General features: G+C 46.1%; 2 protein-coding genes across 2 annotated transcripts; both read right to left on the bottom strand.

The window, feature by feature from the left end:
• Positions 1-408: 408 nt before the first annotated feature.
• Positions 409-1,296, bottom strand: LOC124657263. Its single transcript, XM_047195844.1, has one exon. It carries the CDS (start codon positions 1,294-1,296, stop codon positions 409-411), a length of 888 nt encoding a protein of 295 aa, XP_047051800.1.
• A 913-nt stretch (positions 1,297-2,209) lies between these two features.
• Positions 2,210-3,211, bottom strand: LOC124657272. Its single transcript, XM_047195852.1, has 2 exons — positions 2,710-3,211; positions 2,210-2,247 (listed from the first exon to the last, which is right to left on the bottom strand). Exons 1-2 carry the CDS (start codon positions 3,209-3,211, stop codon positions 2,210-2,212), a joined length of 540 nt encoding a protein of 179 aa, XP_047051808.1.
• Between the last annotated feature and the right edge of the window lie 12,261 nt (positions 3,212-15,472).

Raw genomic sequence — 15,472 nt, forward strand, 5'->3', positions numbered from 1 at the left:
GGGATCCTCATGCGGCTCATCTTGAGCAACAGATCCCAAAATCTAGCTAGCGTGAGAAATATTTGAAACGCATGCAACACAAATAGTTTCCATTGGTACAATTTGGAGGCAAGTCGATCGATCTAAGGAGAATCAAGCAATCACACCGAGCACAATGTTATGGACGTTTGTTAGCCCGGTTTGCATGCATGTTTACGAAGTATAGTACTTAATACCTCATTGTGGTATATATATATATAATCTCTGAAATAAGTGTATGTACTGTATGTATATAAACAATTTGCGGGCTGGACAAAACAATTCTGATTACAAAATCGTGACCGAAACGATGACAAATTAACTATTCGGGATCGATCAAACTGCCCTAACGCCTAGCTATACGGAGGCCTGAAATTCGATCGATCTACCCTAATAATAACGACGCTGAGCCAAAAGAGCATATTTGAGCATGAGGAGGCCTTTGGCAGCCTCTATTTCGTCGGGAGTGGCATCAAGATACCAAGATGGTGCTTTGTCGTCTTCCCTTCTCCTCTCGGGCTTGCAGAATCCGTAGTCTTCTTGGAAACCACCGGCCCAAGCGTGCACACCGTCGTTCGTCGGAAACAGGTTATTATGATCTTCTCTCCCGACATGGCTAGCACCGTTCTTGGATCTCCTGCGATCTCTGCCACGGTCTCTCTTTGGTCGGGTGTAGTCGAGGTCTCCGAGATCAAGATGGCTGCCATCGTCACCGCCGCCTGCAGCCCGCCCACCATTACTGGCGGGCAAGAACTCCGCGTAAATATCACGGATGGCGTCGGCGGCCGGCTGCCGGGCGCGCTTACGAGCCTTGGTGCACCAAGCGTCGCATCCCTTGGTGATGAAGGCGAAGAGGCAGCGCTTGCCGTCGTCGGCGCGCCTGCACGTGTACAGGTCAAGGCGGTCGCCCCTGGACATGCCGCTCTCCTGCACGAACAACCTCCAGGGGGGGCCCATGACTCGGTATGCCTTGTTGGAGTTGAGGTACCGGAGGTTCACGGCATACTCCCGGCCCTCCCCGTCGAGGACCATGACGGGAACCTTGACCTCGGCGTTCAGGCCGTCCTCCCGGAGCTGCTCAAGCTCCGGGAAGACCTTAGGGATAGAGCCGCCGCGCACCGTGTCCTTGGTGAGCAGAAGCCGGTTCTGCCCGGGCTGGACGTCCGACTGCTCCGCCACCTTCGACAGCGCCCACTGGGCCTCGTACACGCCCATGTCGTCCATCACCTCCCGGTGGCGAGCTTCCTCTGCGGAGTCTGTGCGGGAGCGAAAATCCATGGCCGCCGTCCTTCTTGCGTACTCAACGCAGGGGCGATCTATCGGAGTTCTGAATGCCAAGAACGGCTGCGGTTACGTGTGTTTATATGAGTCGTTAAGATCTCGTTGCATAAATGGCAGGTACACCCGTACGGTGTGCTCTCAGCTCGATGGAAAGAGATCTTCGTGTTTGTTTGGGCTATATATCTCTCTCGTATTTGATCGATCTTGTGCAACGTATTTATTTAAAGTATGCTAGATATATAACGTACTGGTCCTGCATGTATAGATGGAAATCCACGGTTAAGACTTTATTTAGAAAGGATCTTGCTTTGTCTATCCCGCTATATATCAAACCGGCCAGCTGACATCGGAAGCAAGGTAGACTTCTTCATCTCCGAAACTAACATGTTTAATCTTCTGTTGTAATTTGTAAATAAACTCCTTCAAACCCTTTTTAAAAATATCTCCACCAATTTTAAAAACAAGTTTAAGCTAAGGAAAAGTTTAAACTAACATCATGAGTTTAGCAGATCCGGCAAATCTCGACGGCCAAATCAAGTTAATCCAACGACCTAGACGGCTTCGGTGTGAGCTCTCAACATATTTAGCACACATCATCATCCTATCAGTTCGATCTCCGCCACCCTCCAAATTAGCCTCTCGCTTATCTAACAAACCTTCGACATGCTTCGTGGGATGAAGGAGTACTACAATTTATCTCTTATAACTTGCATAAGAAACACAATGTATGTTATGTGCGCATATCTATCATCCATTCGCTTTGAGATCTGAGATCCCACCAATCCAGCCTTTTCTTTAGTTCCCTGTATTGAAATCTTTGGAATTAATTATCGGATAACAATCCGTTTGAACTGGCGTATTCATTGTGATGAATTAATTGAATAAAGCGCAATATTTGGAAAATTGAAAATCAATGGAACGTGTATGGATTCTGATGCAAAATTCCACCTGTTGCATGAAACAGACAAAAATGTTTGATGGGAATTTACTAGAACATGTGAGAGAGAACATCTTTGTGATTGGCTTGAATTGTACAATAAAATGTAGCTATCCAATATGTCCAATATGTGCATGAAACTGGCTGACCTACGGTACCATGAAACATGTGCAAAACAAGTTTGGAAAAAAGAGAAACGTTTGCAAGTGGAAGGTAAGTGAAACATGACAAAACAGTTCCATAGATGTTCCGCAAATTGTTTCGAAATTCGAAATCTAAACTTGTTAATACTACCTCTGTTTCATAATTCTTGACCAACATAAGAACTATGGAACGAGTTGAGTATAGACAGTAAAAACTCGACAAGACCATAACGAAATTCGATTCACAAGGGTATGGATAAGCTGTGCCTCTGCACAGGATCTAATTAGGCAGCACAATACTACGCGTAATGACGCTCCGTTTCCGCTTACGTCCGTCGTCGCTCCGGGGACTACCACCGGCACCCTTGGCGATGAACGCGAAGAGGCAGCGTTGGCCGTCGCCGCGCCTGCACGTGTAGAGATCGAGGCGGTCGCCCCTGGACATGCCGCTCTCCTGCACGAACAACCTCCAGGGGGGCCCCATGACCCGGTATGCCTTGTTGGAGTTGAGGTACCGGAGGTTCACGGCATACTCCCGGCCCTCCCCGTCGAGGACCATGACGGGGACCTTGACCTCGGCGCTCAGGCCGTCCTCGCGGAGCTTCACCAGCTCCGGGAAGACCTCGGGGATAGAGCCGCCGCGCACCGTGTCCTTGGTGAGCAGAAGCCGGTTCTGCCCGGGCTGGACGTCCGACTGCTCCGCCACCTTCGACAGCGCCCACTGGGCATCGTACACGCCCATGCCGTCCATCACCTCCCGGTGCCGCGCTTCCTCTGCGGGGTCCATGCGGCGCTCCGTGGCGCTTCCTCTGCTGGGGAAGATGTACCCCATGGTTCAACCGCGCACGGATTGATCTATGGGTTTGGGTGCGGATCAGCCAATGTATATATAGTTCGTCAGTAAATTAGCACGGCCGCACGCGAGGTTAGCTTTTTGGAAAGATACTCTTGTTATATTCGGTGTTTGATCTTGTGCGACGGCAGATACGTACTCTGTTCAAGCTCTGCAATATCTAGCAGGGCACAGTTGTGTATTTAAAAGTTGAAACCCTAGGACGACCACCTGTAGATACTAGATAGACCTGTCTCTCTCTGTACTGTACTTGACCTGTCAAGATTTGCAAATTTCATCCGTCGTGTTTGTATTATGCGTGGCGTGTGGTTCATCTCAAAAACAATCTAGTGGGAACCGGTAACGGGAAATAACCGTCAAAATACCGTCCATGATCTTTCAAACAAACTTTTAATTTGTCCAAATTTTACCAAATCACTTAAATTTTTAGAAAATTATCAATGCTGGCCGGTATTTTCTTATACAGGTGGGATACTATTAAAAACGGTTTCTGGCGAGATCTCGGAAATACCGGACGAAAAAAAATCATACTAGTTTGCAATTTTGCATGCCAAATTTTTTATCTTCCCTAATTTATCAACACAATTAACGATTGAAAAAGGGGGATTGAGAGCTATTTTTTCCACCTATAAGCACTTGGGCGGCGCCGCGCAATTGCTTTGGGGAGAAGAGAAGGAAGAAAGGAAGGGTCGGGAGGGCGCATGTGGCGGTTGCGGCTGCGGTTCAGATGAGTATGAGCATGGCGGTTAGACTAGTCACAATGGGAAGTATCATGCACATGATACTAGTTTATGATATTAACCCCACAATGCATAGTATCATAAGTTAGTATCATAGTATCATCATATTTAATGTTTTGTAGAATCTTAATGTAAATGTGTGTACATGATGTGTTTACCATTAAGTTTTCTAGTTTTACGTGCTATGATACCGTATCATATTATGATACCACTCGCATCTTTCACCTCATTAATTGGTGTGCCACATCAGATTTTTGCCAACATGGCATGCATGATACAACTTATGATACTCCCATTGTGGCTAGTCTTAGGGCCTGCGGCTTGCCCTGGTCGCCAAGCCTTCCATAATAAGCCAATAAATCAGTATGGAGGGAGTATCTTGGTCTCTTGATATTGTAGAGTCCAGACTTCATAATTTATTGCTAAAGATTTGTAAGTAGCTAATACGGTACTAGTGCGACAAGATCTGCTGGGGGGCAGGACCACGAAGGGTCTTCCCAAAAAAATGTGTACAATTTACAAAAGACTGTAATCCAGCATAAAAGGTAATGGTTAAGCCTAAGCAAAGTAACTATCAGCTTAAGCCGCCTTAATTTGACGACGACATTATTCCCTTTTCAGGTGGTCTACAGCCAGCGCCGCCGCCGGCCTAGCTTTTGAAGAAAAAGAGGCAGCGCTCGCCATCCCAGCCGTCGTCCCGCATGCACGTGTAGACATGGATGCAGTCACCCGTGGAGATGCCGGTCTCCGTGGCGAACCGGATCCACCCGGGGCCGATGATCCGGTATGCCCTGTTGGAGGGGAGGTAGCGGATGTGGGCCACCTCCTCGACGCCGCCGGCGCTGAGGAGCGTCACCGGGATCCTGTTGTAGCCGGCGTCCGCCAGCTCCGGGAAGAGCTTCGGGATGGGTCCGCCCCGCACCGTCTGTTCAAGGAACAGCAGCCGGCATTGCCCCGGATGGATGTCGGACGGCCTCACCTTCTTGGCGAGCGCCCAGGCTACGTCGTACACGCCGAGGCCGTCCATGGCCTCCCGGTGACACGCTTCTTCCGCTGGACAGACGCCCTTCATGTCGACGACGAATACAAGATCGGTTCCGTCCGTCCGTGCACGGCGATGTGATGGTTGCTATATTTGCAGAGTTATTATGTAGGGCGACTCGTCATGCGAATATGTACTAGTCAGCTTTCACCACCGCTCTCTCTCAAAAAAAAAAAAAAGCTTTCACCACGCGTACTCCGGTCAAACTCTCTGCAATATCTACCAAGGTGCGCACAGTTGTATTACAACCCTTCAACCACCATATGTACTGTAGATCAGTTCGTTTCCAACTCAACCTATATTGCAAGTTTCATCAACCCTTGGACCACCATTCTAGAAATTTCAGAAACATTGTAGAGAACCATAAATAATTTAATGACTATGTTGGAATTTTCAGCTCATTTGGATCAACAGTTTGACAGAACCATCTTTTGAAGTTTGATGTCCAAATTTGACTGTATTTTGATTTAGAAATACAAATTTCCCAAATAAGATCTAGAAAATCATAATTGATGATCGAAGTCTTCCCGAAAATTCAAAGTTTGCCAAAACAATAATATCTCCATTCCAAAAAACAATACATATAAATTTAGTATGAACTTACTAACGTTGACACAATAAAGTACACTATGGTATAATTAATGGTAATATAGTTTATTCTGGATTTATTGATATTGATAATAGTATTCTAGTTGTTTGGATTTTTTCTATACTGTTTTGCTAAAAAATTGTAAGTAATATTGTGATAACTCGACAAGACCAGTATAAAACTCCATCCTAAATGTCTAGCTTCCTACAATGGGCGGTGGTAAGAGCAACTGTAGTAGATCCCCGATAATAGCTAGCCCAAAGCGGAAAACGGCCCGAGTTTTCCTGATAAATTTATCGGGGACCTCGGAACCCAACCGTCGATGCACTATATACCTAGGCCGGTGGACGGTTTCGAGTCCGAATCCTTGTTTCTCCTACTAGCGCATCGCTTCCTCCACCATGAAATCGCCCGCACCCTCTTCCACGTCCTCGCACTCTAGTGAGCAATCAAAAATAGATCTGAAGCCCCCACGGCATTATCTGCAATGCCCCCAGTTAACCACTATGCCGCCAATCGTGAGGGAGGCTACGACGCATCATGTGGTCGAGCACCTTCCAACATTGGCGTTGGTGAGCGCTCACGCAAAAGCCATGCACGTGAAAGCGTACGGGACACCCACGCTTGCCATGTACTAAGCGCAGCTCTGCTCACCCATTCCCCAGCGGCGGTGAAGAGCTGCCGAGCGTCGGTGCCTCATCCGTTGTCTTCCGACGAGGAGGAGTACGAAGAGGAGAAGGAAGATGAGGAGGCAGAGGACAAGGACAATTAGGACTTCATCGTCCCCGAAGGCGATGAGACGATTATTCGTCTTGTCCACGCGGTCGGTGCTCATAGCCGTGCACGAGGATATGCACCGCCAGCGCGGACTGTTTTCCTGCGAGTGAAACAAGGTACGGTGACCCTGCTAGCGCCGGCGGGCATGCCTCTAATACTTTGTCAGCTCGAAAACTAAGACGAGGCGTGAACGGCGAAGCCCCAAGCGCCGCCACGTCTCTTTTGATTATCTAGGTTTAGGTTTAATAATACGATTGTATAATTAATGAATTATTCTGTTTGCTATGATGAACTTCAGCTCATATATTATCTAAGTTGAAAAATATTGGCCGAATAGAAATTTCAAATACGCATTATCTATCTCGAGATTTTGGTCTGCATCATCCTTTTCAAAACCCTAAACCATTATCAAGGCTGCCGCCCTAGCTAGATCTTGAAGAAGAACGGGTGAATAGCTCAGGTGCGACATCTTTGCATCGAATTGGAAGGAGAGCGACGACATTCATCGAAATAGCTCGCACCGATGTTTCTTAGGTAGCAAATAGTCTAGGGCCACATGGACGATAAAATGGTCTTTAACGACACGATTACGATAGGATCCCTTTATGTTAAGATAAATTGGTCGAAACTATTCACTACAAGGAAAACGCTTATTGCCGGCGCACCAAATTTGCTTACTGACGGCGCACCAGCGCCCGCCGGTGGGAACGGGCCGGTGATAACGAGGTACTGCCGGCGCACCAGCTAGTTCGCCGGCGGTAAGACGAGTTATCCCCGGCGCACCTGCCTAGTGCGCCGGTAGTAAGTTATCCACGAAACCAAAAAAAAACCCGATCTAGATCTAGATCTAGATCTAGCTCGGGTTCGTTTTGCGTGTTAATGTGGGCCACCTTGCTGTCGTCGTTGCCGCACCGGTGTAGGAGTAGGAGGATGAGGATGAGAGGATGAGGAGGAGGAGTAGGAGTAGGCCGGAGGTTGAGGTGGAGGTGGAGGAGGACTAGGCCGGAGGTGCACGTGGAGGAGGAGGAGTGGGCCAGAGGTGAAGGTTGAGGAGGAGGAGTTGGCCGGAGGTGGAGGAGGAGGAGGAGGAGGAGGAGGAGGAGCTCACGCCGGAGGAGGAGGAGGAGGCCCGAGGTGGAGGAGGGATGTCACCGGAGGAGGAGGGATGTCACCGGAGGAGAAGGAGGAGGAGGCCATCGGTGAGTATTGCAAGGAGAAGAGCAGGAGGGAAAGAGAAGAAGGGGGAGAAGTGAGGAAGGAGAAGAGGGAGGAGGGCCGGCTTGACTATATAGTCTGGGTTACCGCCGACGCACCAAGTAGGGTGGTGCGCCGGGGGTAATTTTTTTCTTTTTTTCACCCAAATCTTAAATTTCAAAAAAAAGTCCTGTTTCTGTTCTCCAAATGATGAATCCATTTTTTCTCCAAACGGCTGTAGGCCGTTGAATTTGAATAGGAAATTTCGCGTAGATCGATTTTGATATAAAAAAGTTTTTCATCGGAGGTCGTATGCAACCAGAAAACCTGTTTTACCGAAAGATGACGCCATTTTGCATAACATATGGAAATTCATTTTTTTTCAAATCTTGATGAAAGCAAGATTACATAATACATGGGCAGTTCAAAGGATTTTATTTTTTAAATTTTCTATCATTTTCTTGTATTTTTTCTAAAACTGAAAAGGCGATTCGGGGGGGGGGGGGTGGAGAGAAAAATCTAGGCACGTTACCCCCGGCGCACCTCTATGGTGGTGCGCTGGTGGTAAATTGTCTACCACCGGCGCACCACCATAGAGGTGCGCCGGGGGTAAGGTGCCTAGATTTTTTGCTTCCGGCCAGACCTCTTCGAATTTTATTCCCAGCGCACTAATTTTTTTTGTGCGCCGGCATTATATGTTCTTCGCCGACGCGGCCTAATTTGGCTCGCCGGCGGTATTTGCCACCGGCGCGCGTTAATGATGGTGCGCCAGCACTATTCCGTGCAGCTATAGCACTTTTCCTAGTAGTGATTAGCAGTTGACGGACCGAGTCGAACCAACCGCTTCTCACCGAGTGCGCGCGTCACCTACTATATCTTCTCCTACAGCGGCGGAGCTCACCCTTCCCTCTCATTGGCGGTGGCGGAACATTCTCAGAGGCGGCGGCACTTTCGTTTTACGGCAAAGGTGGTGAGTGGCATTTGAAACCCTAATTCCCATCCCGCCCTTCTCAAATTAGATCTGAGCATTCTCATTTGAATCCTAGATTGTGGATGCCAGGTGTGCTCAGCGAGGGGAACGAGATGAAGCCGCGAGAGGAAACTTGTAATCGGTATTTCCCGCATCTTGCAACTTAATTTCAGTTTGATTTGCTTGTTCGCTTCCGCTAGCTCACTCACAGTGGCCCCCAAAAACATGGGAGATAGGTTGAGCGTATTCGAATATGTAGTCCGCTTTCACCACCGCGTGGGTTGCTGTTTGGAAAGATATGAGCGAGTACATACTCCGGTCAAACTCTCTGCAGTATCTACCAAGGGGCCCACAGTTGTATTACAACCCTTCAACCACACCATGTAGATGTAGACCAGTTTGTTTCGTACTCAACCTATGTTGCAAGTTTCATCAACCCTTCAACCACCATTCTAGAATGTTCAGAAACATTGTAATGAACCATAAGTAGTTTAATGGCTATGTTGGGAATTTTCATCTCATTTGGATCAACAGTCCATCTTTTGAAGTTTGATGTCCAAATTTGACTGTATTTTGATTCAGAAACACAAGTTCCCAAATAAGATCTAGAAAGTCATAACTGATGATTGAAGTCTTCCCGAAAATTCAAAGTTTGCCAAAACAATAATACTATCTCCATTTCAAAAAAATATGCAAAACCTGAGGAGCAACCACAGATGCCTTCTGTTGAATATATAAGCAAATATCCATATGAAATAATCCGTACAAGTAATTGATAAATCATGACTACGAAAATAACAAATAAACTAATCATGCAGACTAGTAAGGTAGATGAACAGATCACATCTAAACAAGATAAACTGATCGCATCTACCAAACAAACTAGAAGAAGAAACTCTAACAGAAACTGAAAGAGAGACGACAAGATCACATACTTTGCAGCAGCGTTGTTCTCACCCATGTTGAGGTTGCCGAAGAAGTCGCTGAGGTCCGGGAAGAAGTTATCGGTGTGGAGGAACTCGTCGTCCGATGACGACGTCGTGATGCCAGTAGTCGCGCCGGAGCGCTCCCGAAAAACCTGATTGCCCCTCACCCGTACAGGTTGACGAGAGGCAGGGTTCCGGAGGCCTACTGTCCCGGCAGTCGGTGCACGCCGACGGACGGGATGAGGAAGAAGAAGACGGCGGCGCAATGAACTGGAAATAGGTACTCGCGTATGCATCTAGTTACGGCGGCTAGGGTTGCGCAGGGTCTTATATAGTGCGGTTCGGGAAGGTCGTGGGGCGCAGCCCACGTCCGAGTCGGCACAGCCACGATCCATAAAAACCGGAAGGCAAAACGGCTGAGTAACGCGTCCGTTAATGACTCAAAATTGATTACACAATTAATTTCCCAAACATCAAAAAGATAAGCTCGGCTCGGCGAGATTCCCGCAACCCGCGGCGCGGCGCGTCGTGATGAGGCGTGGCGAGGCGAGGCGTGGCGAGGCGAGGCGGGCGGCGGAGAAGGAGGAGTGCGCGAGGGCTCTCTCTCTTCTCACTCACTTACTAGGACTAGAACAACCCACCTTATATACCACTCCAACTCCCTCCCAACTAGCAATGTGGGACTAAACTTCAGCCCCCACTAGTGCTGCCACTGATTATTGGAATGGGCCATGTGAGTTTCAGAATTTGATAATGGGCCATGGGCCAAAGGCCAAATGCCCAAAATTCCAGCAATCCCCCACAAACTCTCATTGGCACTCATCAATAAGTTTCCAGAACATTGTTTTATATACCGGTATGTCGTGGAGACTGTTAAGTTGAATTTCCACTTAAAGCTTCATATTACACTAGATTGCAACTTGGATAGTGGACTATGCCTTGAACTACAAGTTTTCTGCGCACTAGCTTCATACAAAACCTAGACCGATACTAGGCTGCCGCGAGGCTTCCTCGCGGTTTGGAGCTTATACGTATTCATGAGTTTACTAGAGAGCACCCAACTCTCATAGATTGCGACGTTTAACAATCAGACTCATATAGGTGTGTTCTTCAAAAGATGTTCTGCAGGACAACATCTCTGCTAAAATAAGCTACTTAGGACACATTAAGATAATTATCAACCTTGCCATGCAGATTAGGAGAGTATTGCATCTTACGGGGTGGTAAAATTGCTATAGGGATATATACTCTCCTCCCAGCTGACCAACAGCTTGTCTCCCAGCTCTAATTCACGGGATCTCCGATCACATAAAGTGGGTTACCACAGTGGGCAGCTCATAGTGTGGGTCTCATACCCATCTCCCTCGATGCATTTTCTATCACATTTCGTGATAGTCCCTTTGTGAAGGGGTCTGCCGGGTTTCTAGACGTATGGATATAATCCAACGCTATAACTCCGTAGTTTCTCATTTTCCTGATAGTTTTCAGTCTCCTCTTCACATGCCTTGATGACTTCATATTATCCTTAGAACTGTTTACTTTGACGATCACAGTTTGATTATCACAGTTCATAGGAATAGCGGGTATTGGTTTCTCAACCACATGTAAGTACATCAAGAGCTCACGAAGCCACTCTACTTCAACAGTGGTTGTGTCTAATGCTGTGAGTTCTGCTTCCATAGTTGACCTCGTAATGATGGTATGCTTGCAAGACTTCCAGGAAACAGCGCCACCTCCAAGTGTAAACAAATAAACACTTGTGGCCTTAGTCTCATCAGCATCAGATATCCAATTTGCATCACTATAACCATCAAGTACCCTTGGATACCCAGTATAGTGAATGCCATAACTCGTGAGTGCCTTTCAAATAGCGCAAAACTCTTTCAAGAGCATGCCAATGAACATCTCCAGGTCTAGACACAAAACGGCTGAGTTTACTTACAGCAAAGGAGATGTCAGGCCTCGTGGCGCTGGCTAAATACATAAGCGAGCCAATGATCTGCGAATATCGCAATTGATCTCTAGCAATTCTTTTATTCTTACGAATTATCACACTAGGATCATAAGGCGTTGGAGAAGATTTGCAGTCGCTATACCCGAAGCGACTCAGGATCTTTTCCACATAGTGGGACTGAAGCAATGTAATCCCACCATCGTCATCCTTCAGCAGCTTGATGTTTAAGATCACATCAGCTACTCCCAAGTCCTTCATCTCAAAACAACGAGATAAGAACTCCTTGACCTCCTTAATCACAGTAAGGCTGGTCCTGAATATCAATATGTCATCGACATAGAGACAAAGAATAACTCCCTCGCCCCCACCATGGCGATAATATACACACTTTTCAGCTTCATTTACAACAAAGCCTTCAGCGATAATATCGACATTGTAAGCTTGGGAATGGGGAGACAATTCTCTTTTGGTCAGATAATTGGAATGATTGGATTATTCAAGAAAGCTTCCCAAGACTATTTTCCTTTGCCAAAGACAAACTTATTTCAGTCAATGAGGCTCTACAAATTACTGATCCGGCTCAGGTTTTTCACCTTCCAATTTCATCTGAAGCTGCTGGTGAGCTACGAACACTTCAAGATATGTTAGCAGGGGTTGTCACATCAAACAATAATGATCAGTGGCTTATCTCAAATAATAAATCTGGCGCTTTTATACCCAGCCAAGTGTACAGAATGAGTTTTCAACATATACCTTCTCACTTTCCTTCACAATGGATCTGGAAGAGCAAGTGTACTTCCAAGCACAAATTTTTTGCCTGGCTAATTCTACATGATAGAATCAATACAAAGGATATGCTAAGGAGAAGACAACGGCAAGTAACCACCGATCATACTTGTGTTCTTTGTCCCACCGATGCCCTGGAGGATTGGTCCCATTTATTCTTTGAATGTACTTTTAGTGTTAGAATATGGATATACTTGCAAATTGATTGGGCACAAGGATCAGGACCAGAGATGCTTGAAGAATACCAAGAGAAGATTTAAAGGTCCTTGTTTTGTGGAAATTATAATTTTGGCTTGCTGGAATATATGGAAACAGAGGAATAACAAGATCTTTAAGAATATCCAGCCAACATTCAGGAATTGGAGAGAAGGTTTCTTTTGTGATGTCACCTCGCTTAAGCATAGGGTCAAAGAGAATCTTGTGCCCTTTTTGTCATCATGGCTTGACAACTTGTTGTAATCTCTTGTAAATAGTTGTAGGTAGTTTTTTCTCTCTCTCTCTTTGTATATACTTTTTTTGTTTAAAAGTAATAAAAAAGGCTGTGGGGGGCTCCCCTGCAGTAGTTTGCTTCAAAAAAAAAAGCCTTCAGCGGTTAAAGTTCTTTCAAACTTCTCATGCCACTGCTTAGGTGCTTGCTTAAGCCCATACAAAGACTTCAGCAATTTACGGACCTTTCCTTCTTGACCATCTACTACAAATCCATCAGGCTGCTCCATATAAATTTCCTCTTCAAGCTCTCCATTTAGGAAGGCAGTCTTAACATCCATTTGATGAACGAGAAGACCATGTGAGGCAACCAAGGATAGTAGCACTCGAATGGTGGTCAATCTGGCAACAGGTGAGTATGTATCAAAGAAATCTTCACCTTCTTTCTGGGTATAACCCTTGGCCACAAGACGTGCCTTGTACTTTTCAATAGTACCATCAGGCCTAAACTTTTTCTTGAACACCCATTTACATCCTACAGGTTTGCACCAATAAGGACGATCAGTAATTTCCCAAGTTCCATTGGCTAAGATGGAATCCTTCTCGCTACGGACAGCTTCCTTCCAGTAGTCAGCATCCAGAGATGCATAGGCTTCCGGAATAGAAGTGGGAGTGTCATCCACGAGGTACACAATGAAGTCATGTCCAAAGGACTTTGCAGTCCTCTGTCTCTTGCTCATTTTGGGAGCTTCATTGTCATCCTCCACAGGATTATCAAAGTGTTCTATAGCCATGGTAGGTTCAGGACATAATTCCTGAGTAGATGAACTGGGCATCTCCTGAATTGATGAGCTAGACGTTTCTTTCATAGGAAAGATGTCCTCAAAGAAAGTCGCATCATTCGACTCCATAATTGTACCAACATGCATGTCGGATACCTCAGATTTTACTATAAAAAATCTGTAGCCAATGCTATAAAATGCATATCCTAGAAGAACACAATCCACGGTTTTTGGTCCAAGCTTGCGCTTCTTGGGTATCGGCACATTAACTTTCGCCATACAGCCCCAAGTTCGTAGGTAAGAGAGTTTCAGCTTTTTCCTTTCCCATTTCTCAAACGGGGTAATGATTTTATTCTTTGTGGGGACACGGTTTAGGACATGACATGCAGTCAATATCGCCTCCCCCCACCATGCCTTGGAGAGACCCGATGTATCTATCATGACGTTAACCAAATCAGTTAGAGTACGGTTCTTTCTTTCGGCCACCCCATTTGACTGAGGTGAGTAGGGAGGCGTCCTCTCATGGATAATACCATGTTCCGCACAAAAAGAATCAAACTCGTTGGAAAAATACTCTCCACCACGATCAGACCTTAGCCGCTTGATCTTTCAATCAAGTTGGTTTTCTGCTTCAGCTTTAAAGATTTTGAAGTGATTAAGAGCTTCATCTTTAAATTTCAGGAGGTACATGTAACAATATCGAGTAGAGTCATCAATTAAAGTCATGAAGTATCTTTTTCCTTCTTTTGTCAATTCACCATTCATTTCACAAAGATCTGAATGTATAAGCTCCAGTGGTGCCAAGTCTCTTGCCTCCGCAGTCTTGTGAGACTTACGTGGTTGCTTAGCTTGCACACATACTTGGCACTTGGATTTCTTGACAATAGAAAATTTTGGAATTATATTCATATTCGCTAGCCGCGTCATGCACCCAAAATTAATGTGACAAAGTCGTGAATGCCAAATATCGGACTCACTATCATTGCAAACGTGATTAATAATTTGAGTATATAAGTCTGACAAAGATAAGCGGAACAAGCCTCCGCACACATAACCCTTTCCAACAAATTGTCCACACTTGGAAATTACAACTTTATTGGACTCAAAAACCAACTTAAAACCATCTCGACATAAAAGCGATCCGCTAACGAGATTCTTATTAATGGAAGGAACCTGCTGCACATTCTTCAGCTGGATGGTCTTTCCGAAGTAAACTTCGGATCCACCGTACCAACACCACGAACGAAGCACGTGAGCCGTTTCCCATCAGCACGGAAGAAGTCCTTGCGACCTGATAAGAAGAAAACATAGAGACATCAGAACATACATGTGTATTGCCTCCGGTGTCTATCCACCAATCAGGAGAATTACATACTGAAAGGACAGTAGGAGAAGTACCGTACCCAACGTCCTTTGTCTCAGTATCAACACCAATAACAATATTTGCGGACTTGCCGCTGTTCTCACGCCGATCATGGCGTTCTGGGCAATCAGGAGCCCAATGTCAAGGAGCGCCACAAACATGGCAGTTCCCTTTCTTCTTATAAGGAGTCTTCCTCTTGAAGTTGGTTGATTTGGAGGCTTTGTTCTTCACGTCAAACTTGCCTTTTCCATTGTTCTTATTCTTAGACTTGTGAGATTGGAAGTTCTTCTTCTGTACCACATTGGCACTAGAACCTCCCTCAAAACTACGAGCGCGTGTGTCCTTTGCTCTCGCCTTCTCTTCCACATGAAGCGAGCCAATGAGATCCGAAACGAAAAACTCTTGTCTCTTATGTTTCAAAGAAGTAGCAAAGTTCCTCCATGAGGGAGGAAGTTTGGCAATAATGCCGCCGGCCACAAATTTGTCCCGTAAGGTACACTTAAACTGCTCGAGTTCTTTGGCAAGGGACTGAATCTCATGAGCCTGCTCAACCACGGAGCGCTCATCAGTCATCCTGTAGTCATAGTATTGCTCCATGACATACAATTCAGTGCCAGCGTCCGAGACCCCAAATTTGGCCTCGAGCGCATCCCACGCATCTTTACCATGGTCGAAAGCCATGTACGGGTCA

The sequence above is a fragment of the Lolium rigidum genome, chromosome 1, assembly GCF_022539505.1.
Source record: "Lolium rigidum isolate FL_2022 chromosome 1, APGP_CSIRO_Lrig_0.1, whole genome shotgun sequence".
NCBI classification, from domain to species: Eukaryota; Viridiplantae; Streptophyta; class Magnoliopsida; order Poales; family Poaceae; genus Lolium; species Lolium rigidum.

What these genes read in the sequence shown, in the direction of transcription:
- LOC124657263 (XM_047195844.1), bottom strand. Translation starts at nt 1,296, where the DNA reads ATGGATTTTCGCTCCCGCACAGACTCCGCAGAGGAAGCTCGCCACCGG.
- LOC124657272 (XM_047195852.1), bottom strand. Translation starts at nt 3,211, where the DNA reads ATGGGGTACATCTTCCCCAGCAGAGGAAGCGCCACGGAGCGCCGCATG. An exon ending in TCCCCGGAGCGACGACGGAC is followed by an intron (nt 2,248 to 2,709) that starts GTAAGCGGAAAC and finishes TTCATGCAACAG; the next exon opens with GTGGAATTTTGCATCAGAAT.